Raw genomic sequence first — 25013 nt, 5'->3', positions numbered from 1 at the left:
TGCATTTTCAACACCACAATCAAATAGTGTATGTCAATCTCGACCAATAGAAAATACATCCCTCCCTACTCAGTATCGAAGGCTTGGCTTGACATTCTCCGAATGTAATTACATTTTTTGGTGTTTTATAACAGATGTCTCTTTCCATTCATCGAATAGCCTGTGCGCAGTTTGGATGCTGGAGTGGAGTGGAAGAACATAGGTAGCCTACATGTGTTTATGCACTGGTTGTGTTTATGTCACACATGAAAAGTAATACATTTTAAAAGTTAAATGACATACACTACTAGTCAAAAGTTTGGACACACCTACTCATTCAAGGGTTTTTCTTTATTTGTACAATTTCTTTTACAATGTAGAATAATAGTGAGGACATCAAAACTATGAAATAACACATGGAATTATTTAGTAACCAAGATAGTGTTAACCAAATCAAAATATATTTTATATTTGAGATTCTTCAAATAGCCACCCTTTGCCTTGATGACAGCTTTGCACACTCTTGGCATTCTCTCATCCAGCTTCATGAGTGAGTCACCTGGAATGTATTTCAATTAACAGGTGTGCCTTGTTAAAAGTTAATTTGTGGAATTTATTTATTTCTTAATGTGTTTGAGCCAATCAGTTGTGTTGTGACAAGGTAGGGAGGTATACAGAAGATAGCCCTATTTGGTAAAAGACCAAGTCCATATTACGGCAAGAACAGCTCAAATAAGCAAAGGGAAACGACAGTCCATCATTACTTTAAGACGTGAAGGTCAGTCAATACGGAAAATCTTCAAGTGCAGTTGCAAAAACCATCAAGCGCTATGATGAAACTGGCTCTCATGAGGACCGCCACAGGAATGGAAGACCCAGAGTTACCTCTGCTGCAGAGACTAAGTTCATTAGAGTTACCAGCCTCAGAAATTGCAGCCCAAATAAATGCTTCACAAAGTTCAAGAAACAGACACATCTCAACATCAACTGTTCATAGGAGACTGTATGATTCAGGCCTTCATTGTCGAATTGCTGCAAAGAAACCACTACTAATGGACACCAATAATAAGAAGAGAATTGCTTGGGCCAAGAAACATGAGCAATGGCCATTAGACCGGTGGAAATTTGTCCTTTGATTTGGAGTCCAAATTTGAGATTTTTGATTCCAGCTGCTGTGGCTTTGTGAGATGCGGGGTGGGTGAACAGATGATCTCCACATGTGTGTTTCCCACGGTAAAGCATGAAGGAAGAGGTGTTATGGTGTTGGGGTGCTTTGCTGGTGACACTGTCTGTAACACTTAACCAGCATGGCTACCAAAGCATTCTGCAGCGATACGCCATCCCATCAGGTTTGGGCTTTGAGGGACTATCATTTGTATTTCAACAGGACAATGACCCAACACACCTCCAGGCTGTGTAAGGGCTATTTGACCAAGAAGGAGAGTGATGGAGTGTTGCATCAGACAATCCTCCACAATCACCCGACCTCAACAAATTGAGATGGTTTGGGATGAGTCAGACCACAGAGTGAAGGAAAAGCAGTCAACAAGTGCTCAGCATAGGTGGGAACTCCTTCAATACTGTTGGAAAAGCATTCCAGGTGAAGCTGGTTGAGAGAATGCCAAGAGTGTGCAAAGCTGTCATCAAGGCAAAGGGTGGCTATTTGTAGAATCTCAAATATAAAATATATTTTGATTTGTTTAATACTTTTTTGGTTACTACATGATTCCGTATATGTTATTTCATAGTTGTTATGTGTTCACTAGTATTCTACAATGTAGAAAATAGTAAAAATAAAGAAAACCCCTGGAATGATTAGGTGTGTCCAAACTTTTGACTGGTACTGTATATTTAGGCTATATTGAAGCGTTAGGTTCGAGGTCGAGGAATAGCCGCTCGGATCGGAAAGAAGGCAGAACGCATGTTAAGCTTTCCTGAATAACTGGGCCTGCTGAGAGCATAGGCCTATGTGGCCATGTATATGACTACTTGAGAGAATGATGATCGGCAAAAGACAGCACGTCAAATCAAATTGTGATTGTCACATCCGCCGAATACAGCAGGTGTAGACCTTACCGTGAAATGTTTTCTTACAAGCCCTTAACCCACAATGCAGCTTTAAGAAAATAGAGTTAAGAAAATATTTACAAAATAAAATAAAGTTAAAAATAAAATAAAAAAGTAACACAATAAAATTACAATAGGTGGGAGGGGTGTCAATGCAAATAGGTGGCCATTTGATTAATTGTTCAGCAGTCTTATGGCTTGGGGTAGAAGCTGTTAAGGAGCCTTTTGGACCTAGACTTGGCGCTCCGGTACTGCTTGCTGTGCGATAGCAGAGAGAACAGTCTATATCATGGGTGACTGGAGTCTTTGATAATTTTTTGGGCCTTCCTGACACCATCTAGCATATATGTCCTGGATGGCCCAGTGATGTACTGGGCCGTACGCATTACCCTCTGTAGCTCCTTACGGTCTGATGCCGAGCAGTTGCCATACCAGGCGGTGATGCAACAGGTCAGGATGCTCTCGATGGTGTAGCTGTAGAACTTTTTGAGGATCTGGGGACCCATGCCAAATCTTTTCAGTCTCCTGAGGGGGAAAAAGCGTTGTCGTGCCCTCATCACAACTTTTTTGGTGTGTTTGGACCATGATAGTTTGTTGGGTATGTGGACACAAAGGAACTTGAAACTCTCGACCCGCTCCACTACAGCCCCGCTGATGTGAATGGCGCCGTGTTCGGCCCTCCTTTTCCTGGAGTCCACAATCATATCCTTTGTCTTTCTCACGTTGAGGGAGAGGTTGTTGTCCTGGCACCACACTGCCAGGTCTCTGACCTCCTCCCTATAGGCTGTCTCAATGTTGTCGGTGATCAGGCCTACCACCGTTGTCGTCATCAAGTTAATGATGGTGTTGGAGTCGTGCTTGGCCACACAGTTGTGGGTGAATAGTGAGTACAGGAGAGGACTAAGCACGCACCCCTGAGGGGCCCCCGTGTTGAGGATCAGCGTGGCAGATGTGTTGTTGCCTACCCTTACCACCTGGGTGCGGCCTGTCAGGAAGTCCAGGATCCAGTTGCAGAGGGAGGTGTTTAGTCCCAGGGTCCTTAGTTTAGTGATGAGCTTTGTGGGCACTATGGTGTTGAACGCTGAGCTGTAGTCAATGAGCAGCATTCTCACATAGGTCTTCCTTTTGTCCAGGTGGGAAAGGGCAGTGTGGAGTGCGATTGAGATTGCGTCATCTGTGGATCTGTTGGGGCGGTATGCGAATTGGAGTTGGTCTAGGGTTTGATGTGAGCCATGACCAGCCTTTCAAAGCACTTCATGGCTACCGACGTGAGTCCTACGGGGTGGTAGTCATTTAGGCAGGTTACCTTCACTTCAGTATCAGAAGTAAAAATGCAGCCAGACTGTCCTTTACTGTACCATTCTAGACTTTATAATCTGTTGAGAGTAGACCCACAACTGATTTAAATGGAATTAATGGAATGAAACATTCAAGTAACATGACTTTTGCGCCATTATTCAAATGACATGTTCACTGCAGTTTACAGCCTAGAGTTGCCATCAAAAAAACTATAATACATAATTAAAAAATACAAAACAAGTTGTACCCCTTGTAATAATACTAAACAACCTTTGTACAACACCTAGCGACCTCACCAAGAGATTTTAACCTTATGGTGTTCCCACTTCTGACACCAGTGTAGCAAATGGCAGGACAAGGAAGTGAAAGCGGGTCACTGGCGTGAAAGGCAAACACCCTATGCATCGTGCAAATAGGGTTAATCAACTTGGTAGGAATTGTATCATGGCACATATAGCGAGGATTGTGACAGTATCAAATCAAATCTAATATGTTGGTCACATGCGCTGAATACAACAGGTGTAGACTTTACAGTGAAATGCTTACTTACTAATTAAAAACATTAACAAGGTTATATACAAGAGTACCAGTACCGAGTCAATGTGCAGGGGTACGAGATAGTTGAGGTAATATATACTGTATATGTATATGTGGGTAGGGGTAAAAGTGAATAGGCAATCATGATAAACTTTATAATAAACAGAATAGCAGCAGCGTATGTGAAGTGTGAAAGTGTGTCAATGTGTGAGTGTGTCTGGCGTCAATATGCATGTGTGTGTGTGTGTGTGTGTGTGCTTGTTGGAGTGTCAGTGTAGTATGTGTGGGTAGAGTCTATTGAGTGTACATAGAGCCAGTGCAAAACGATTAAGATAAAAAATAAAGAGGGTCAATGTAAATAGTCCGGGTAGCCATTTGATTAACTTTTCAGCAGTCTTATGGCTTGGGGGTTGAAGCTGTTCAGTATAATGGTTTTGGAATGACAGTCACAGGAACCAGTGTTTGAGTCCCAGTCAGGGTACCCCCCAAATCCACTATATTGGTGTCAGGTGTTAGAGGGCACTATTGAAAACATGTCCCAGCGAGTTTTAGTTACTAGCTTAACACAAATTTACTGTAATGTTTCTGTCCGGTTTCTGTACTGCACATACGATGGCAGAGCATGTAAAACAAATGTGCAACCGATTTGATATACATCATCATGATATCATTCTGCCAGGTAGGCTTACTTTGCATTCAACATTTAATTGGGAAGGTCTTTTGGGAAAAACGTTGAAAATGACTGTTTCAGCAGGCATTGCGGATTTTATAGAGTCGATATACAGTATATCTTACCTTTAGAAGTGTTTACTTCAGGCCGACTACTAGCATCTATTGAGTTGCAATGTCCCATAAATTGAATGTCCAAATCAACTTAAAGTATCTACAAAATTAGTTTTGCAGCGACACAATTCGAAAGGAAGGCTACAGCTAATTTGTTTCCTTTTACTGTTTGCGATTCACAAATGATTCGATTGTCACTCCCTGGCTCTGGGGACTCTTTTATGTTGAGCCAGGGTGTTAGTTTCTATGTTGTAGTTTCTATGTGTTTATTCTAGATCGTTTAGATCTATGTTGGCCAGGGTGGTTCCCAATCAGAGGCAGCTGTTGCTCGTTGTCTCTGATTGGGAACCATACTTAGGCAGCCTGTTTTGCACAGTTATTTGTGGGATCTTGATCTGTATAGGTTTGTGTTGGTGTAGAACCTTTAGACTTCACGTATCGTTTTGTTGTTTTTGTGATTGTGTTAAAGTACTCATTAAAATATGTACGCCTATCACGCTGCGCCTTGGTCCGGTTCTTACGACGATCGTGACAGAAGATCCCACCAAAGAAGGACCAAGCAGCGTGTTCAGGAGCAAACACCGGGAAAGGAACTGGAGAAGTTGGCGTTGTCCCAGGTAGGCGAATGGTGGTCTTAGGAGGACATGTTCGCGGGCAAAGGGCCATGGGCAAAAGTTAAAGCCCTGGCAAGAGAGGAGGTACGGCGCCAACCGTGCAGTCGTCTGACAGGCGAGAGGCAACCCCAATACATTTTTTGGGGGGGGCACACGGCATGGACGACGGGGCTGCTGGAGGCAGCTACAGGGCGAGTTTGTGGACTAGGAGAGGAGGCCACCAGGTTACGGGGGCCATTGGTCATGAGGGGGAAGGAGAGTGTAGAGGCACGGCGAGAGGTACTGGGGTGTGTTACCAGTCCGGTCCGGCCCGTTCCTGATCCCCGCACAAGGCCAGTGGTGTGTGTTCCCAGTACGTTCCGGTCTGTTCCTGTCTCTCGCACCAAGCCTGTGGAGCGCGTCGCCAGCCCGGCCTGGCCTGTTCCTGCCCCTCGCACCAAGCCTGTGGTGCGCGTCGCCAGCCCGGTCCGGCCCGTTCCTGCTCCCCGCACCAAGCCAGTGGTGCGCGTCGTCAGCCCGGTCCGGCCCGTTCCCGCTCCCCGTACCAAGCCAGTGGTGCGCGTCGTCAGTCCGGCACGGTCCGTGCCTGTTCCACCTGTGCCTGGTCCGGCACCGGTCAGCTGCTCCACGCCGGAGCCAGAGCAATCCGCTCCACCGGTGTTCAGTCCAGCTCCGGCCAGCAGGGCCAGACCACGAGGGCGAGAGAGGTGGAATGCCCACCCGGCCCCTCCCCTGTTGGGTTTAGTTGGCGCGGTCGCAGTCCGCGCCTTTGGGAGGGGGGGTACTGTCACGCCCTGGCTCTGGGGACTCTATTATGTTGAGCCAGGGTGTTAGTTTCTATGTTGGAGTTTCTATGTGTTTATTCTAGATCGTTTAGATCTATGTTGGCCAGGGTGGTTCCCAATCAGAGGCAGCTGTTGCTCGTTGTCTCTGATTGGGAACCATACTTAGGCAGCCTGTTTTGCACAGTTTATTGTGGGATCTTGTTCTGTATAGGTTTGTGTTGGTGTAGAACCTTTAGACTTCACGTATCATTTTGTTGTTTTTGTGATTGTGTTAAAGTACTCATTAAAAGATGTACGCCTATCACGCTGCGCCTTGGTCCGGTTCTTACGACGATCGTGACATCGATTTACCGCGATTTATCCAAACCCCAACTACTACAATGGCGAAGCACATCATTAATTCAAAGAATTGTTTAAAAATAATCGATTCGTGTGAATTAAATAAATCACTATTTTATTTTGTACTATTTTGAGAAATGTGAAGAGGGGACTCCATTATACAGTAAATTACATTTGTATGGCCTAAACAATATCAATGGGAGAGCTTTTTGAGCTGCGTGCCTCATGTCTTGACTGTTCTTTCATGTGTTCTTGTGAAGACACACCTGGCCTCCGCTGCCTATAAGCTATTCCTCTATATTCTTGTGGATTTATATTGAAACTTGGTGCAGATTTGAATGATTTTATGTGTGGTATGATTGCTAGTTAACCTACTGCAGATCTGGGCAAACGATCCACCTACCACTATTGTCACTATGAATAGAGGGCAGGATAATGTTGACTGTATAGTAAGCTGCAGAAAAGCTTAGTGCATAAGGGAAGTACCAAAACACCTTGATAGGGGAGGCAGATGAGGAAATGTGGCTATATGGAATAAATTATGTAGTAAAACCTGCAAAATGGGGAATCTAAACCAGGGGAAAATGCAAAACCCTCCCCTGTGCCCAATAAAAAATCACATAACCCTCCCCAAAGCCAAAATAAAAGTTTGACAACCTTCCCCTATTTTGGACCACCCCCCCCATCCTAGTCAATTTAGAACTGTCCCTAAGCAAATGATAAAATACATAAAGTTCTCAAAGTACTCCCTGACGAAGGCCATGTTGAAATTAGTCAGAGTTTTAAATTGTTTGTTCTATTGAACATGCCATAACAATAAAGGCATTTTAATCATATGAATAGTGCCTTGGTCCTCTTAGTTTTTTTGCTGACCATTTAAAACCTTTACCAAAGAGCATCTTCTACCTACAAAGTTCTACTATTATATCCCAGCAGCGCTTCCCTTCCTTCTTTTTTTCTACAACTCATAAAGTTCTGTTTTATTTACTCAGAACGTGCATGTAAGTAGACTATAAGAGATTTTGAACACGGTGGTACAGTGGGGGAAAAAAGTATTTAGTCAGCCACCAATTGTGCAAGTTCTCCCACTTAAAAAGACGAGAGAGGCCTGTAATTTTCATCATAGGTACACGTCAACTATGACAGACAAAATTAGAAAAAATATCCAGAAAATCACATTGTAGGATTTTTTTATTAATTTATTTGCAAATTATGGTGGAAAATAAGTATTTGGTCAATAACAAAAAGTTTCTCAATACTTTGTTATATACCCTTTGTTGGCAATGACACAGGTCAAACATTTTCTGTAAGTCTTCACAAGGTTTACACACACTGTTGCTGGTATTTTGGCCCATTCCTCCATGCAGATCTCCTCTAGAGCAGTGATGTTTTGGGGCTGTCACTGGGCAACACGGACTTTCAACTCGATTTTCTATGCGGTTGAGATCTGGAGACTGGCTAGGCCACTCCAGGACCTTGAAATGCTTCTTACGAAGCCACTCCTTCGTTGCCCGGGCGGTGTGTTTGGGATCATTGTCATGCTGAAAGACCCAGCCACGTTTCATCTTCAATGCCCTTGCTGATGGAAGGAGGTTTTCAATCAAAATCTCACGATACATGGCCCCATTCATTCTTTCCTTTACACGGATCAGTCGTCCTGGTCCCTTTGCAGAAAAACAGCCCCAAAGCATGATGTTTCCACCCCCATGCTTCACAGTAGGTATGGTGTTCTTTGGATGCAACTCAGCATTCTTTGTCCTCCAAACACGACCGAGTTGAGTTTTTTACCAAAAAAGTTCTATTTTGGTTTCATCTGACCATATGACATTCTCCCAATCCTCTTCTGGATCATCCAAATGCACTCTAGCAAACTTCAGACGGGCCTGGACATGTACTGGCTTAAGCAGGGGGACACGTCTTGCACTGCAGGATTTGAGTCCCTGGCGTGATTGTGTTACTGATGGTAGGCTTTGTTACTTTGGTCCCTGCTCTCTGCAGGTCATTCACTAGGTCCCCCCGTGTGGTTCTGGGATTTTTGCTCACCGTTCTTGTGATCATTTTGACCCCACGGGGTGAGATCTTGCGTGGAGCCCCCAGATCGAGGGAGATTATCAGTGGTCTTGTATGTCTTCCATTTCCTAATAATTGCTCCCACAGTTGATTTCTTCAAACCAAGCTGCTTACCTATTGCAGATTCAGTCTTCCCAGCCTGGTGCAGGTCTACAATTTTGTTTCTGGTGTCCTTTGACAGCTCTTTGGTGTTGGCCATAGTGGAGTTTGGAGTGTGACTGTTTGAGGTTGTGGACAGGTGTCTTTTATACTGATAACAAGTTCAAACAGGTGCCATTAATACAGGTAACGAGTGGAGGACAGAGGAGCCTCTTAAAGAAGAAGTTACAGGTCTGTGAGAGCCAGAAATCTTGCTTGTTTGTAGGTGACCAAATACTTATTTTCCACCATAATTTGCAAATAAATTCATAAAAAATCCTACAATGTGATTTTCTGGATTTTTTTCTCTCAATTTGTCTGTCATAGTTGACGTGTACCTATGATTAAAATTACAGGCCTCTCTCATCTTTTTAAGTGGGAGAACTTGCACAATTGGTGGCTGACTAAATACTTTTTTCCCCCACTGTAACTAGTCCCTGTGTATAAAACTAGCATTCTCCCTAATCAAATTTCTTGTCAATTTGTTCCTTCAAAATCACTCTGGCTTCCTTGTCGTCTCTCTCTCCCTCTCTCTCCCTCTCTCTCTCTCTCTCTCTCTCTCTCTCTCTCTCTCTCTCTCTCTCTCTCTCTCTCTCTCTCTCTCTCTCTCTCTCTCTCTCTCTCTCTCTCTCTCTCTCTCTCTCTCTCTCTCTCTCTCTCTCTCTCTCTCTCTCTCTCTCTCTCTCTCTCTCTCTCTCTCTCTCTCTCTCTCTCTCTCTCAATTCAAAGGGGTTTTATTTGCATGGGAAACGTGTTTACATTACCAAAGCAAGTGAAATAAACAATCAACAAAACTGAGAAGACACAAAACATTTTTAAAAACTATTAGAATTTAACATTCAATATTACACTCAAAAATATAGATATTTCAAGTGTTGTATTATGCGCTATGTACAGTGTTTTAGCAATGTACAAATAGTTGTAGTACGAATAGTAGGGGAAGATAAATAAACAGATAAATATTGGTGGTATTTACAATGTTGTTTGTGCTCCACTGGTTGCCCTTTCTCTCTCTCTTTCTCTCCTGCTGGCCAGTTGTTTTCCCTGTAACAAGCTGTGCTCCTTGAATCAACACCTGTCCTATTAATCCCTGTATGGCAGCAGGGCTAATGTGATGATGGTTACATGCATGTCCCACTAATTGCTGAGACTACAGAGCTGCAGGAAGGCCTGCCTGGTGGCCCCAGCATAGAGAGAGACTCCCAAAGGAGCCGTCTGTCTGATGTATTCCTGCTTCCCTCTCTGTGACATTGTCATACATTTACATAGCAACAACATCTGGGTTTAGCAGTAACCTAGGAGAGGTTGTGTGTGTATGTGTTTGTGTGTACAGGGGTTGATGATGCAGTGATTCATTTATTTCTTAGTGCTATGTATTCAAAGTCAGTTTTTATTTTATTTTATTTGATGTTTTCATCAATATCCAAGCATTTGATGTTTAGAAGTAACTGATATGAAGTCTTTGAAAATCATATCATGTGTTTTACTAGAGTACAAGGAGATAGAGGACTTAGCTATGGCTTGATATTGGCACTGTATACATATTAGACAAGTTATGAATGCTTTAACTGATGTACTGCTTTGTAAATCTCAGGTCATCGTGAAGTCGGGGCCAGGAACTTTTTTTGGCCTGGCTATTTATGGGGACTTCATCTTCTGGTCAGACTGGGCTCGCAGGGCCGTGCTACGATCCGACAAGTACACAGGTGGAGAGACCAAGGTACTGCGAGCAGATATCCCCCACCAGCCCATGGGTATCATCGCTGTGGCAAATGACACCAACAGCTGTGAGTATCTAGACTTACGACACCAACTTCCTGGAATCTAGACTTTTCTCAAAAAGACAGGGATAGACTGTTTTGTGAATGTTTGGGAGCCTATGTATGTCTGTGCAATGCACCTCCAGTAGGGAATGTGTAGGAGAAGAATAGATCTATTAGTGTAATAGTATTTTTTTTTCCATCTGTCTATTGCAGATCTGTGCATTTGCCTGCATTTAGTTTGGGGTTTGGGGGTCTGTTAAGGTTTGTCTTCTCTTTACTTAATGGTTTTCCACTAGAACTCACAGCAGTGTATCTACTTACCAGGGCTCCTTCTCTTGATGTGAAGAAAATGTTGGGAATGATAAATTAAGATGGTCTTATTTAGCTGGGGAGAAACTAAAGCTGGCAACGTAATTAATAAAAAAGAATCCTTGAGTTTGAGAGGAGGGCTCTAAAGTGTTGCATATGTACTGTAAGTACTAGGACATTGGGGAAAGTACTTAAGAGCTTCCCAATGGCTTGACTCTCTCTGTGAGGATGCTGAGGGACTTTTCCTTCTCATTTATTTCATCATCGCAAATGATCGCAGACAACTTTTTGACCTCTCCGTCTTGCCAAAGTGATAAGTAACAACCTGCAATGTTTAAATGTTATCCAAAGCTTATTACAGTACAGGTAATGCATCCATTTTTAGTATGTATGTGATCCCTGCGGGGATTGAACCTAGATTGCTACTGTCATGCTATTACATGTATAGCTGAACCACACAGGACCACTGTTCTTCTCACCCCAGTTTTCCTCCTCCAGATAGTTAAATGTGAAGTGAATGTCTCCACATCCTCATTAGTCTTCCTGTCTGTCCTTCCTGATCCTCCCGTTCCTCTGTAATCAGATGAGGCCAACCTGAACCTGGGGGCTCTAGGAGCTCTTCCAGAGGCCTGCTGAGTCATCCATCCTCACACACACATACGCACACACACGCACCCGACACATCCCTCACACACACATCCCCCACACAAAGACACTGATGCGTGAATGAGAGGCAGAGCGTTGGAGGGGAGGGAAGGAAACCTATGGTTCATTTGTCACATGTCCTGTGAGCACTGGTGATTTCTGTGCTTTATTGTTCCCCTCCCTTTGCATCCTTCACTCTTTCTTTATCAGGGAGGATGAGACCATACCTGCTTGTTCCTGTCACACTGACTGAACTAATGCATCCTTTATGGTGGGCTGGTGGGAGGTGGGAGCTGGGGGTTGGGACTGTTGGCCTTGAAATAAACTCTATGCTAATTGAGGTTTAGCCGTTAATAAACTGGTGACATTCAGTTTAGTTTATTGGTCGTTCTTCAGCGTTATTAAATGTTCTTAAAAACAGTTGATATAAAAAAATTCTGAAGGGCTTTGACATTGCAATATACTGTAATAATTGCAACCTCACTTTGTCTCTGTCTTTTTGACTCATGTTATGTCTATATAGCATCTGTTGTTGGTCTCCTGTTGTGTCTATAATATATGTAATTGGCCGTGTGTTTTGTAGGTGAGCTGTCCCCATGCAGACTCAAAAACGGTGGCTGTGGTGACCTGTGTCTATTGACCCCAGATGGAAGAGTCAACTGTAGTTGTCGGGGAGCACGTGTGCTATTAGATGACAACAGATGCATTTGTAAGTTATGACATTTTGCTTTTTAACAAACCATACATTCAATGATCTTGCAATTCTCACAAAAATATAACTTAATTGATTGCTCTAGATCAGATTTTTAACTTATACTTTTTTTGAGAGAAATGTTCCCTCTAGTAATTATCTATACACTTTTATTCACTGGCAAGAACAGACTGTTTTAGGCAGTTGTAATACATTAGCACCCAATTAACTTTGTTTCAGAGGGGAATATGCAGTGTTTGTACTTTTAACAAATAGGTCACACTGGAACGGTTACAGCTAAGCCTGGTGCAGCTACTGCTATCTTTAAGACCACAGCTAAAGCCATTATGGTGAGAAAATGCACAAACATTTGACTTGACTAAGCTAGTTAAACAAGTTACCTACTTTTGCAGCGGAGAATTCCTCCTGCAACATCCACACAGAATTTGAATGCGGAAACGGCGAGTGCATCAACTATCAGTTTACATGTGATGGAATAGCGCACTGCAAAGACAAGTCAGATGAGAAAATGCAATATTGTGGTAAGCAATTTATCTCATATCAGCATTTTGGTACTTCAAAGTCTGCTTTTGGAAATCTCTCCCAGTCTACAAAAAAATAATTAATTATCTACTACTACATGCAAAGCAAGCAAGCCCATTCCTATACTGGACATGCTGTAGCCAACCATATGGCATGACAACAATAGCAGGGTTGGCTACAGGGTCAATTCCATCAAAATTCCAGTCACTTCTGGAAGTACACTGAAATTCAAATTCCAACTATCTTCAATGCTTTTCAATGAGGAAAATTTTGAATTTGAATTTGGTGTACTTTCTGAATTTAGTGGAATTTAAATGGAATTGACCCCAACCCTGATGACAACCATAGAAGAATTGGCTAGAGCACATTAATTGTGGGAGTGCACCAGTTGTTATCTAGAGGATGACATAATAAGAAAATGACAGTAGGACTAAGGACTACCATTACCATATTTTGAACATGTTTTGTAATTTCGCCAGATAACAGGAACTGTAGGAGCGGCTTTAGGGCGTGCGATAACCAGCGCTGTGTGGCCAACAGTCGTTTCTGCGACGGGGTGGATGACTGTGGGGACAACTCAGACGAAGCCTTTTGTAACAGTGAGTATGGACAGAAAGACCGCTTAATCTCCCAGTCAATCCTGACCAGGTCTCTGTCTGCTAACGCTCTGTGTGTGTGCGTGCAGCATATAGCAGGCTCCACACTGGGCTAAGCCTATCTCTTTAATGAATCCCAGCATCACATCGCTCCTCAAAGACCAAGGGCCACTCGCAGACTGAGAATACTGTCTGAGTCAGAAGGGGAGGATATTGGGCACAAATTGTTCAGAAAATCATGTTAAGATTCCCCCAGCCCGAATCTCCCATCTTTGTCAGTGCTGTTCTAATCAAGTGGTATTCCAAATCCACTTTGCTATTATTTTCGATTTAGTTTCTGTGGCTGTTATTCAGCTGCATGCAGTTGGCCCAGAGGAAAACAAACCCAGCACTTTTTAACAGGAACTTAATGTGCTTTAAACCTGAAACGAGACAATTAAGAGAGGCCATGAGGCAGCAGTAGGATTCTCTAAAGATGGATGAAGCTCCCAAGGACTGGGATTTCAGGCACATCTAGCTGTAATGACTCTCAAAGCATGCAGTCGGTTTGTTTTTTTAATGGCAAACTATCAAAAATGCCCCTGTTTCTATAACCATTAAAACGTTTAATTATATGCAATTAACTGAAAATACTATAGTTTCCGTAGATGGTAAATCGAGCAAGAGAACCCCTTCTCTTCACTAGATCGATCAAATATAATGTCCCTGTAGGGTCTCAGTATCTAATGTGCATTAGTGTATTAGTAGGGCTCATAATAACAGACCATAAATGGCATTTGCATGAACTAAATTATCATTAATAAGTCCTAAAGTTATCATGTTTTTGATAACTAATATACCTTTGTTTGTTTGCGTTGAACTCATTCTCACGCATGCATGCAAACAAGGCGCGCACACACACACACCTGGCATCCTCCCTATCCTAGATATCCTCCCTAGACCTGATGCTAAACACTACTGAGCCATCTACATGGGTTACACTATTAACTGGTCCCTCTCTCCCTGATGATTTAGCATGGGGTCTTTTCGAATTGTTAATTTCTCTCTCCCCTCTCAGATGTCACCTGTGCATCGTTTGAATCCTCATGCCAGGATGGGAGCTGTATCCCCGGCTCAGCCTGGTGTAACCAGATCATTGACTGTGCTGATGCCTCAGATGAAAAGAACTGCAGTAAGTTACGTTTATGCTAACATGGTAGCCTCATCACCATTGATGGATTGCTTGTTTTCAGTCATTCAGCGTTATCCAGATTATTATTGCTTTGTTATTACACAGGTAAACAAGCAACTTAATGTACAGTGTTACTAGCTAGGCTTCCATCCAATTGGCAAATGATTTTAATGCAAATATTCTAGAATCCGTATTAAGAAAATTGGTCATTTTCATATGTAGCCTAATAAACTACATGGTTTCCTGAGTCGTAGTGGGAGGACCTCACACCATATCATTGCATGACTCCAAGTTTACTTGCCATATGATGGTTTTATCAATATTTGCGCATAAAGGCATTTCCACCGCCATTTCTCGCATTATTAATTTTACCGACACAAAAAGATCTCACCATGTCGAACTAACAAATGATCTGTCTGCATTTATAAAATTGTACCGAAACGTCCTGTTTCCATCACAGCTGTGGTGATTTTTTTTAAATACGGTATGACTTTACTCGCATAAAAACTGTGGATGGAAACCTGGTTAATGTTACCTTTTTATACCTTAGTGTTACCTACTGTTAGCAGATTTACAGTAGCTCATGTTTATCTAGCTAAGGTTAGCTAATGTTTTTGTGTAGATCACACAGACTGCTCTGAATTCTACAAACTGGGGGTGAAAGAGAAAGGCTTCATCAGCTGTAACTCCACCTCCCTTTGTATCCACCCCTCCTGGATCTGTGATGGAGCCAACGACTGTGGAGATTATGCAGATGAGACCAACTGCCAGGGTGAGACTCTTGTCTTGTCTTCTCCTCTCTTCTCTCCTCTCCTCTCTCTGCCTAAGGAAGACAGATCGAGGAAGTCAGCTTCAATTAGAGAAGACTTACAGAAAATCATACAACATAGATATACCATGTTCTGAAGTGATTAGTATAGCGGTTCGAGAGTTTCAAGTTCCTTGGTGTCCACATCACCAACAAACTATCATGGTACAAACATACCAAGACAGTCGTGAAGAGGGCACAACAACACCTTTTCCCCCTCAGGGGACTGAAAAGATTTGGCATGGGTCCCCAGATCCTCAAATAGTTCTACAGCTGCACCATCGAGAGCATCCTGACTGGTTGCATCACCGCCTGGTATGGCAACTGCTCGGCATCCGACCATAAGGTGCTACAGAGGGTAGTGCGTACGGCCCAGTACATCACTGGGGCCAAGCTTCCTGCCATCCAGGACCTATATACTAGGCGGTGTCAGAGGAAGACCCCAGAAATTGTCAAAGACTCCAGTCACCCGTCATAGACTGTTCTCTCTGTTACCGCATGGCAAGCGGTAACGGAGCGCCAAGTCTAGGTCCAAAAGGCTCCATAGCTTCTACCCCCAAGCCATAAGACTGCTGAACAATTAATCAAATGGCCACCCGGACTATTTACATTGACCCCCCCCCCCCCCTCTTTGTTTTTACACTGCTGCTACTCGCTGTTTATTATCTGTGCATAGTCACTTTACCACAACCTACATGTACATTTTATACATTTACTTCATTTAGCAAACGCTCTTATCCAGAGCCACTTACAAATTGGTGCATTCAACTTATGATAGCCAGTGGGACAACCACTTTTTTTATGGGGGGAGGGGGGGGTGTAGAAGGATTACTTTTATACTATTCCAGGTGTTCCTTAAAGAGGTAGGGTTTCAAGTGTCTCCGGAAGGTGGTCAGTGACTCCGCTGTCCTGGTGTCGTGGGGGAGCTTGTTCCACCATTGGGGGTGCCAGAGCAGCGAATAGCTTTGACTGGGCTGAGCGAGAACTGTGCTTCCGTAGAGTAGGGGGGCTAGCAGGCCAGAGGTGGATGAACATAGTGCCCTCGTTTGGGTGTAGGGTCTGATCAGAGCCTGAAGGTAAGGAGGTGCCGTTCCCCTCACAGCTCCGTAGGGAAGCACCATGGTCTTGTAGTAGATGCGAGCCTCAACTGGAAGCCAGTGGAGTGTGCGGAGGAGCGGGGTGACAGGAGAGAACTTGGGAAGGTTGAACACCAGACGGGCTGCAGCGTTCTGGATAAGTTGTAGGGGTTTAATGGCACAGGCAGCGAGCCCAGCCAACAGCGAGTTGCAGTAATCCAGACGGGAGATGACAAGTGCCTGGATTAGGACCTGTGCCGCTTTCTGTGTAAGGTAGGGTCGTACTCTGCGAATGTTGTAGAGCATGAACCTGCAGGATCGGGTCACCGCTTTGATGTTAGCGGAGAACGACAGGGTGTTGTCCAGGGTCACGCCAAGGTTCTTTGCACTCTGGGAGGAGGACACAATGGAGTTGTCAACCGTGATGGCGTGATCATGGAGCGGGCAGTCCTTCCCCGGGAGGAAGAGCAGCTCCGTCTTGCCGAGGTTCAGCTTGAGGTGGTCATCCACACTGATATGTTTGCCAGACATGCAGAGATGCGATTCGACTACCTGGTTATCAGAAGGGAGAAAGGAGAAAAGTAAATGTGTGTCGTCTGCGTAGCAATGATAGGAGAGACCATGTGAGGATATGACAGAGCCAAGTGACTTGGTGTATAGAGAGAATCGGAGAGGGCCTAAAACTGAGCCCTGGGGGACACCAGTGGTGATAGCACGTGGTGCGGAGACAGGTAAGACGCAATCCAAGAGTGAGCAGCGCCGGAGATGCCCAACTCGGAGAGGAGGATCTGATGGTTCACAGTATCAAAGGCAGCAGATAGGTGTAGAAGGATAAGAGCAGAGGAGAGAGAGATAGCTTTAGCAGTGCGGAGAGCCTCCGTGACACAGAGAAGAGCAGTCTCAGTTGAATGACCAGTCTTGAAACCTGACTGGTTTGGATCAAGAAGGTCATTCTGAGAGAGATAGCAGGAGAGTTGGCTAGAGACGGCACGCTCAAGAGTTTTGGAGAGAAAAGAAAGAAGGGATACTGGTCTGTAGTTGTTGACATCGGAGGGATCGAGTGTAGGTTTTTTGAGGAGGGGTGCAACTCTCGCTCTCTACCTACATGTACAAATTACCTCGACTAACCTGTACCCCCACACATTGACTCGGTACCGGTACCCCCTGTACAGTGGGGAAAAAAGTATTTAGTCAGCCACCAATTGTGCAAGTTCTCCCACTTAAAAAGATGAGAGAGGCCTGTAATTTTCATCATAGGTACACATCAATTATGACAGACAAATTGAAAAAAATAAATCCAGAAAATCACATTGTAGGATTTTTTATGAATTTATTTGCAAATTATGGTGGAAAATAAGTATTTGGTCACCTACAAACAAGCAAGATTTCTGGCTCTCACAGACCTGTAACTTCTTCTTTAAGAGGCTCCTCTGTCCTCCACTCGTTACCTGTATTAATGGCACCTGTTTGAACTTGTTATCAGTATAAAAGACACCTGTCCACAACCTCAAACAGTCACAATCCAAACTCCACTATGGCCAACACCAAAGAGCTGTCAAAGGACACCAGAAACAAAATTGTAGACCTGCACCAGGCTGGGAAGACTGAATCTGCAATAGGTAAGCAGCTTGGTTTGAAGAAATCAACTGTGGGAGCAATTATTAGGAAATGGAAGACACAAAAGACCACTGATAATTTCCCACGATCTGGGGCTCCACGCAAGATCTCACCCCGTGGGGTCAAAATGATCACAAGAACGGTGAGCAAAAATCCCAGAACCACACGGGGGGACCTAGTGAATGACCTGCAGAGAGCTGGGACCAAAGCAACAAATCCTACCATCAGTAACACACTATGCCGCCAGGGACTCAAATCCTGCAGTGCAAGACGTGTCCCCCTGCTTAAGCCAGTACATGTCCAGGCCCGTCTGAAGTTTGCTAGAGTGCATTTGGATGATCCAGAAGAGGATTGGGAGAATGTCATATGGTCAGATGAAACCAAAATATAACTTTTTGGTAAAAACTCAACTCGTCGTGTTTGGAGGACAAAGAATGCTGAGTTGCATCCAAAGAACACCATACCTACTGTGAAGCATGGGGGTGGAAACATCATGCTTTGGGGCTGTTTTTCTGCAAAGGGACCAGGACGACTGATCCGTGTAAAGGAACGAATGAATGGGGCCATGAATTGTGAGATTTTGAGTGAAAACCTCCTTCCATCAGCAAGGGCATTGAAGATGAAACGTGGCTGGGTCTTTCAGCATGACAATGATCCCAAACACACCGCCCGGGCAACGAAGGAGTGGCTTCGTAAGAAGCATTTCAAGGTCCTGGAGTGGCCTAGCCAGTCTCCAGATCTCAACCCCATAGAAAATCTTTGGAGGGAGTTGAAAGTCTGTGTTGCCCAGCGACAGCCCCAAAACATCACTGCTCTAGAGGAGATCTGCATGGAGGAATGGGCCAAAATACCAGCAACAGTGTGTGAAAACCTTGTGAAGACATACAGAAAACGTTTGACCTGTGTCATTGCCAACAAAGGGTATATAACAAAGTATTGAGAAACTTGTGTTATTGACCAAATACTTATTTTCCACCATCATTTGCAAATAAATTCATTAAAAATCCTACAATGTGATTTTCTGGAAAAAAAATTCTAATTTTGTCTGTCATAGTTGACGTGTACCTATGATGAAAATTACAGGCCTCTCTCATCTTTTTAAGTGGGAGAACTTGCACAATTGGTGGCTGACTAAATACTTTTTTCCCCCACTGTATATAGACTCGTTATTGTTATTTTATTGTGTTACTTTTTATTTAATTTTTTACTTTTATTTATTTAGTAAATATTTTCTTAACTCTATTTCTTGAACGGCATTGTTGGTTAAGGGCTCGTAAGTAAGAATTTCACGGAACTGTTGTATTCGGCGTGTGTGACAAATACAATTTGATTTGATTAGGGGTGCCAGAATTATGGATTCTGAGAGAGTTTAGGTCCAAGATAATGACCTGAATCACCACTGAATCAACTCTCAGATGACTCTCCCTTCCATTGTTGTCGGCCCTAGTTTCCCATGGGCAGACGTGTGAAGAGGGCCATTTCGCCTGCCCCAGCGGTAACTGCATCTCCAGTGTGTGGCTGTGTGACGGACAGAAGGACTGTGAGGACGGGGCAGATGAGTTTCAGTGTGGTAAGGCTTTGCTATGTTTATTGGACCATGTGGGTAGAGACATTTCATTGCATTACAGAAGACCATTTATTAGTGGGCTTGTCTCACTGCTAGCCCACTCATTAGGCAGGATTAGGCGGTCACCTATGGTGAGGCGGAATTTTCTGAGCTAAACTGACGAAGACGCACCTCCAACAACAACACATAAAACCTCACATCATTCTGCCCAAAAACAATGACAATTTCTCTTAACCAGTTGCATATTGGCGTTTTAGGTGAATGCTGATGCCACCTTTTGATAAGCAGTGCCCACTAAGTCAAACGCAGGGGCGCAAAATATTTTGCTTGTCTATTCCCAGAACTTTGTGCAGTTCCGGACCAGCCTTGATTTCCACATCCACGGACATTGGTTTTTGGTCCGGATCAAATCTGAACCAATCATAGACGTCTATATTTGGTTCAGATTTTGTCAGGTCTGGACCAGCCTTGATTTGGCCCAAACATAGACGTCTGTAAAATACGTATTTTCAACATCCGGATAATAAATATTTTCAATTTCATTCAGAACTGAAAATAAACCAGATTTCAACGTCCGGAAAGTACATATTTTTTTTTACATCAGGAAAATATGCCTTTTCAACGTTCTGGAAATATGTATTTTAAACATACGGAAAATACATTTTCACCTTTCATTCAGAACCTAAATTGAACCTAACTTCAACGTCTGGAAAATACGTATTTTAGACGTCTTCTCAACGTCATTATTCTTACTGGGACTGTTCTAGTTTTGTGGGGGGCAGCATTCTTTGGTCTCACTTATGGTGGCAGAACGGCAAGGACTCGCCCTGGCTTGTCTGAATTACTTCTAGACAACCACAGGAAGACACAAATCCAGTGTTAGCAGTGACACATCACTAATGATTGGAGTTAATTGTCTCTACTGGATATTGTATTGTTCATCCTCATTGTGTATTTAATTGCTTGCCAAGTTGTCTGCTAGCCTACTTATGTGTATAAAGAGTATACCTCCAGCCCTGATATTCAAATAGAGCCACTTAAAAAGGACACAGTGGTGTTTTTTCCCTGGCTTTTAATTAGCATATTCTCCCCTTGTGTGTAACAGTTAATTAATTAACCATTAGTCATTATGAATTGTTACCAGAGATGGAAACATGTGGGTTCACTGAGAAATGGCTGACATCTGAACGGATCACATGGAATGTTCCCCCACACTGACCTTTCACATGGAACCCTGCACATGGAACCCTCTCAACAGGGAAGACAAGAACACTTCTAGCCCACCTCTTTGATCATTTCTAATGTAGGCATAACTTACCATGACAAAGCCTTTCCACTTAGATAGCTAAACCAAAATTGAGTCATGGTCTGGTAAATATAATTTTCTATTAAACAAATGACTTATTTATGTATACCGTTTATGTTTCATTACTTTTGCCGTCAAAGTGATGATGAAGGATCTTCAAGAGTGTTTGAGTGCCACGGAGGTGGTAATACTTATCCTGACCTGCATCACAGCTAGGCTTCAGATTAATAAATGCGATGAACTACTAAGGAATTAATTAATTTAGACAGAATGGCCCACAAAAATAACACTGTCATATGTGTTAATAGTCTTGAAGAGTAAGATAATGTTTATTGAAGTGAAATAAATCACAGTAGATTTGTCAAAATTAAAAGCAGAATGAGGTTTGGTAATCATGTTAACTGGGTGACTCAATTGCATCTAACACAACATGATTATGTGTACCATCAAATGACTGAAAAACACTTTCCCATTCATTTAGGTAAGTGCTTCATTATTGTTAGAATTTATTTGAATTTGAAATAATGGTATTGAGAATTGCAAATGTACCGTAGCTCCTTTCAAAACTAAGCATTCAGTCTGTTAGATGTTTAGAATGGGCATTCTCAGGACAAATGGAAAATATTCCCATTTCTCTTAGTTGATTACCATATAAAAAGCCAGAGCTATTGATAAACTGAAAGTAAAGGAAAATGGTTAGAAGAAAATGTCATTATATCACTGGAAATCCAAAATCTCACAACTGATTAGATGAAATACTTATATGTCATTATAAAATGTCGGATGAGCTTTCCCCGTACAGTGAAATACCACTGAAGCCTAAGATATGAAATATTAGCATCTCGAGAATGAGCCTTTGTCGAGACATCTGAAAGAGACAGAGGCATTGGATCTAGGCCCCCAAGGGAGGGTGGTTCTTTGAATTTAAATGAATCCAGATATGAAGGTATGTGTGCCTATCTGTAGGGCTGTTACGATGACCGTATTACTGCCACACCGGCGGTCACAAGTCACGATGGCAGTCAAATTCCACGTGACCATTTGGTCACGGTAATTAGGCTTCTCCAAGCTCTGATGCTGCTGATGGTCAGTAGTACCCTACCAAACTTGCTAACTGTCTGGTACTCAGCACTCTATTGTCCCTCTAATCACTCTGACATCAATGCAAATGTTATCGAAAATCTAATCAAACACTTAATGAGAGCCCATGAGCTCATGTTGCGCAACATTTCTATAGGCTATGCAATTGCATGAGAAAACAGAGTTTTGATTGCCTCTATTAAAAGAGGAGGATCCCATCAGCTTTCTATAGGCTAGGCCTACTATATTTATTTCTCAACTTTCCTAATGTTAAACACATTGCTTCTCTTTACAACAGGGGTATAGCCTACCTGGTTGGCATGAAAATGAACCAAGGAAAAAGCGTCCTCCATTCGCTATTCAAGTGCATAGATGACATGTATTTTTTCTCCTGCCCCAGATTCGAGACAGGTGCATGATAATGGTCCACCCTAAATCAAAACTAATTTCACACATATAGTATTTAGTATATGTAAAGACAAGATTAAATCAAGAATAGTCTGATGGGTGACAATTTTAGCCTATCACTTGTGAATGATGCCCAGCTTGTGTGCAGTAATGCAAGAAACAGCTCATGCCTTTTTTTGCGCATTTTTCAAATAATAGTCGCACACCTCATGTAGCCTAGCCCATAGGCCTATATGTTTTGATAAGGTTTGTATCACAACTAAAGCAGCCAAATAACTTCTTAAAATTAAGCACATTAATCCGCTTTACAATGGGGGTGTAGAGCCTAACTGGCATACACACGCAGCTCGTGAGTTTCAAGTTTGGGGAAAATAATTTTCACCATAAAAATGAACCTTTATAATAAAAGCATTAAATGCATAATCGCATTTGCGGTCACTTTTGAGAATGGCGTTTTCCCGCTAATTGATTGCATTTTGGAATATTTGCGCTTATAGCCTACTGCCATGTGCACATTGCTGCGCTTATAATGTGAAGAAATAGCCTAATAGTATATCAACATTTTAAGCTAAACATTCTGATCTGTTGCATCAGCCTAATTGGTTTTAAATGTTTTTTTGATGCTAGTGGTTGTATTAATTTGGGATCTATCGCATCCCACAACTGTCCCAGACTGTGTTTCGAATATATATTTCTACGCACAGAATTGAATAGGTAAACTTTTGTACTATGGGGGATAGTAGATTGAGATAGGCTAGTGCTTTTTCTGTTCGTTAGGCCTACCCATCTTGTTGCCTGACGAAAAGTAAATGTAGACAGTTCTTCCAACATCTTCAATACGCGCCTCGGAATTTGATAAGGACTCGCGCAGTTGCATTCCCGATATGTCTGTCTTCATTTGTAGCCTTTGAGAAGGACCCGATCATGTGACGGGCATTGGCTAATAAGAATTGAGCGATATCTGAGAGAGCCATGTGAGTGAGAGGTGCTTCGGCACACGCAGCCGGGAGAAGGGAATTTGTATTATTATATTCACCCCAAGGGCACAACGGCCACTGGCCGCAAAAGGCATGGATTGTTTTAGGGGACATTACGGTCACACAAAGGGGATGCCGCCGGGAAATTCAAGGCATTATCAAGTGTTTGTCTAATTTTGAATGAGAGACTGATAAAGTGTGTGCAGCGTGTGCAAAAAACAAAGCAGAGCTCATGCCTTTCATGCAACTTTTTTGAAATCATCATTAGAGTCGCATCATGCAGCCTTAGAATGTATTAAAAATCAAAACATATAGCCCAACATTTGTATCACAACTAAAGTTGCATAAATAACTCTAAATTAAGCACACAGGAGGACCTGTTTCTTTGTTAACTGCTCAACACAGAATAGCCGCATGTGCACACTCCCTCAAATCGTTTGGAGAAAATATCCTTTCTATTTTATTCAGCTATGTTCAGTTGTATTCTTCATACTTTAAAATAATATGAAACAATGCCACGGAATTCTAAGCAAATGTTGTCTGCTAAATTAACTAGTGTAGCCCACAGCCATATGATATAGCCAGATCAGGGCCTAACATAAGGACAACTCAGAGTATGCTATTCTGTTCTTCTGACTACATTGTCTTCATATCATGTTTCTTTAGACCTGTCTAAAGTAAATCATGGATTTATTGTGATGGTGTAGGCTATAATAAATTGATTTATTAGACTTTTTTAAATGTAGATGTTCCAAAGGTCTGCATCAGTGGCTTGTAGGGTATGCGTGGAAGCCAGGAGATGCTAAATGTGTTTATGTTAATTAACGGTAAATTACCGTTAAACCGGCAGTTATTTGCTTGACAATCACCGGCTGACAAAATGTCATGACCGCCACAGCCCTATCTGTGCGTCTGTGATTATGTCCAGTTCAACAATATAAGGCTTCTGTTGACTTACAGCATGCAAAGCAGTGTGACCCTGATAGGAAAAGCATATATAAATAGACGCCAGCAGTCAAGACCCAGCCTGTACCGTGTACCTGCCTTTCTTGCACTAACACTTGCACTTGTCTTTTCTTACTAGCACTGACTGCTAATCGCTGCTTTATTGAGAACACGTTTTAGTTAACACGACTGCAATATGTGTTATTCTGCATAATTGCATTAAGTAAAGCTCTAGCCATATTATTATTATTATTATTATTTTATTTTTTATTTTTTACCAGTCAGTTCCCCTTGGAACCTTACAGATTTTTTATATTAAAAACTGAAGAAGAGAAAACACCCACAAAGTATTTTATTTGGCTCCAAGTCCTGTCACCCTCTCTGAAAATAGAAATTCTAAGGGGCAGATGATAATCCAGCCACTTGTGCTTTGATTAAAAATAACTGGGAGACTTCTACTACAGGGTGTTGTTGTTTTTGTCCTGTTTTTCTTTCACTTACGTGTTTTGATTTATGGTATTGGGAATGTGCTTCTCCCCAAGACTCCTCTTGCCTGTGGAACCAGTTTGCCTGTTCTAAGAACAAGTGCATCGCCAAGCAGTGGCTGTGTGATGGAGAGAACGACTGTGAGGACGGACTGGATGAGAGTGTGCAGATATGTGGTAAGTACCCACGGTCATATAGCTATACTTTGGGTGAAGATTACATGTATCTCAAACATGCAGTTTGAGACCAGTCTGAGACCATTCCCAGTTGGCAAAACTGGATGGAATGATATCATTGCAACCTGATTACAACATTGTTTTGAGACCAGTTGGAGACCTTTTAATTTTAAACTAGTTTCTAGACTATTGAAATGATAACACAGAAATGAAATTAGAAACATATTGAAAATACTTT

General features: G+C 42.6%; 1 protein-coding gene across 1 annotated transcript in view; it reads left to right on the top strand.

The window, feature by feature from the left end:
* LOC121554930 (low-density lipoprotein receptor-related protein 1B-like) overlaps positions 1–25013 on the top strand; it is a 331365-nt gene that overhangs the window by 196923 nt on the left and 109429 nt on the right. The window contains exons 38-45 of the mRNA XM_041868634.2: positions 10206–10398; positions 11912–12037; positions 12433–12561; positions 13042–13161; positions 14216–14329; positions 14952–15101; positions 19278–19400; positions 24656–24775. Of these exons, the coding sequence (XP_041724568.2) occupies positions 10206–10398; positions 11912–12037; positions 12433–12561; positions 13042–13161; positions 14216–14329; positions 14952–15101; positions 19278–19400; positions 24656–24775 (1075 nt within the window). The remainder of the gene's footprint in view (positions 1–10205; positions 10399–11911; positions 12038–12432; positions 12562–13041; positions 13162–14215; positions 14330–14951; positions 15102–19277; positions 19401–24655; positions 24776–25013) is intronic.

Source organism: Coregonus clupeaformis, chromosome 40 (assembly GCF_020615455.1).
Source record: "Coregonus clupeaformis isolate EN_2021a chromosome 40, ASM2061545v1, whole genome shotgun sequence".
Lineage (NCBI taxonomy): Eukaryota > Metazoa > Chordata > Actinopteri > Salmoniformes > Salmonidae > Coregonus > Coregonus clupeaformis.
Note: the sequence above shows the minus strand (reverse complement) of the source record. Positions and strands in the feature narration are given on the sequence as shown.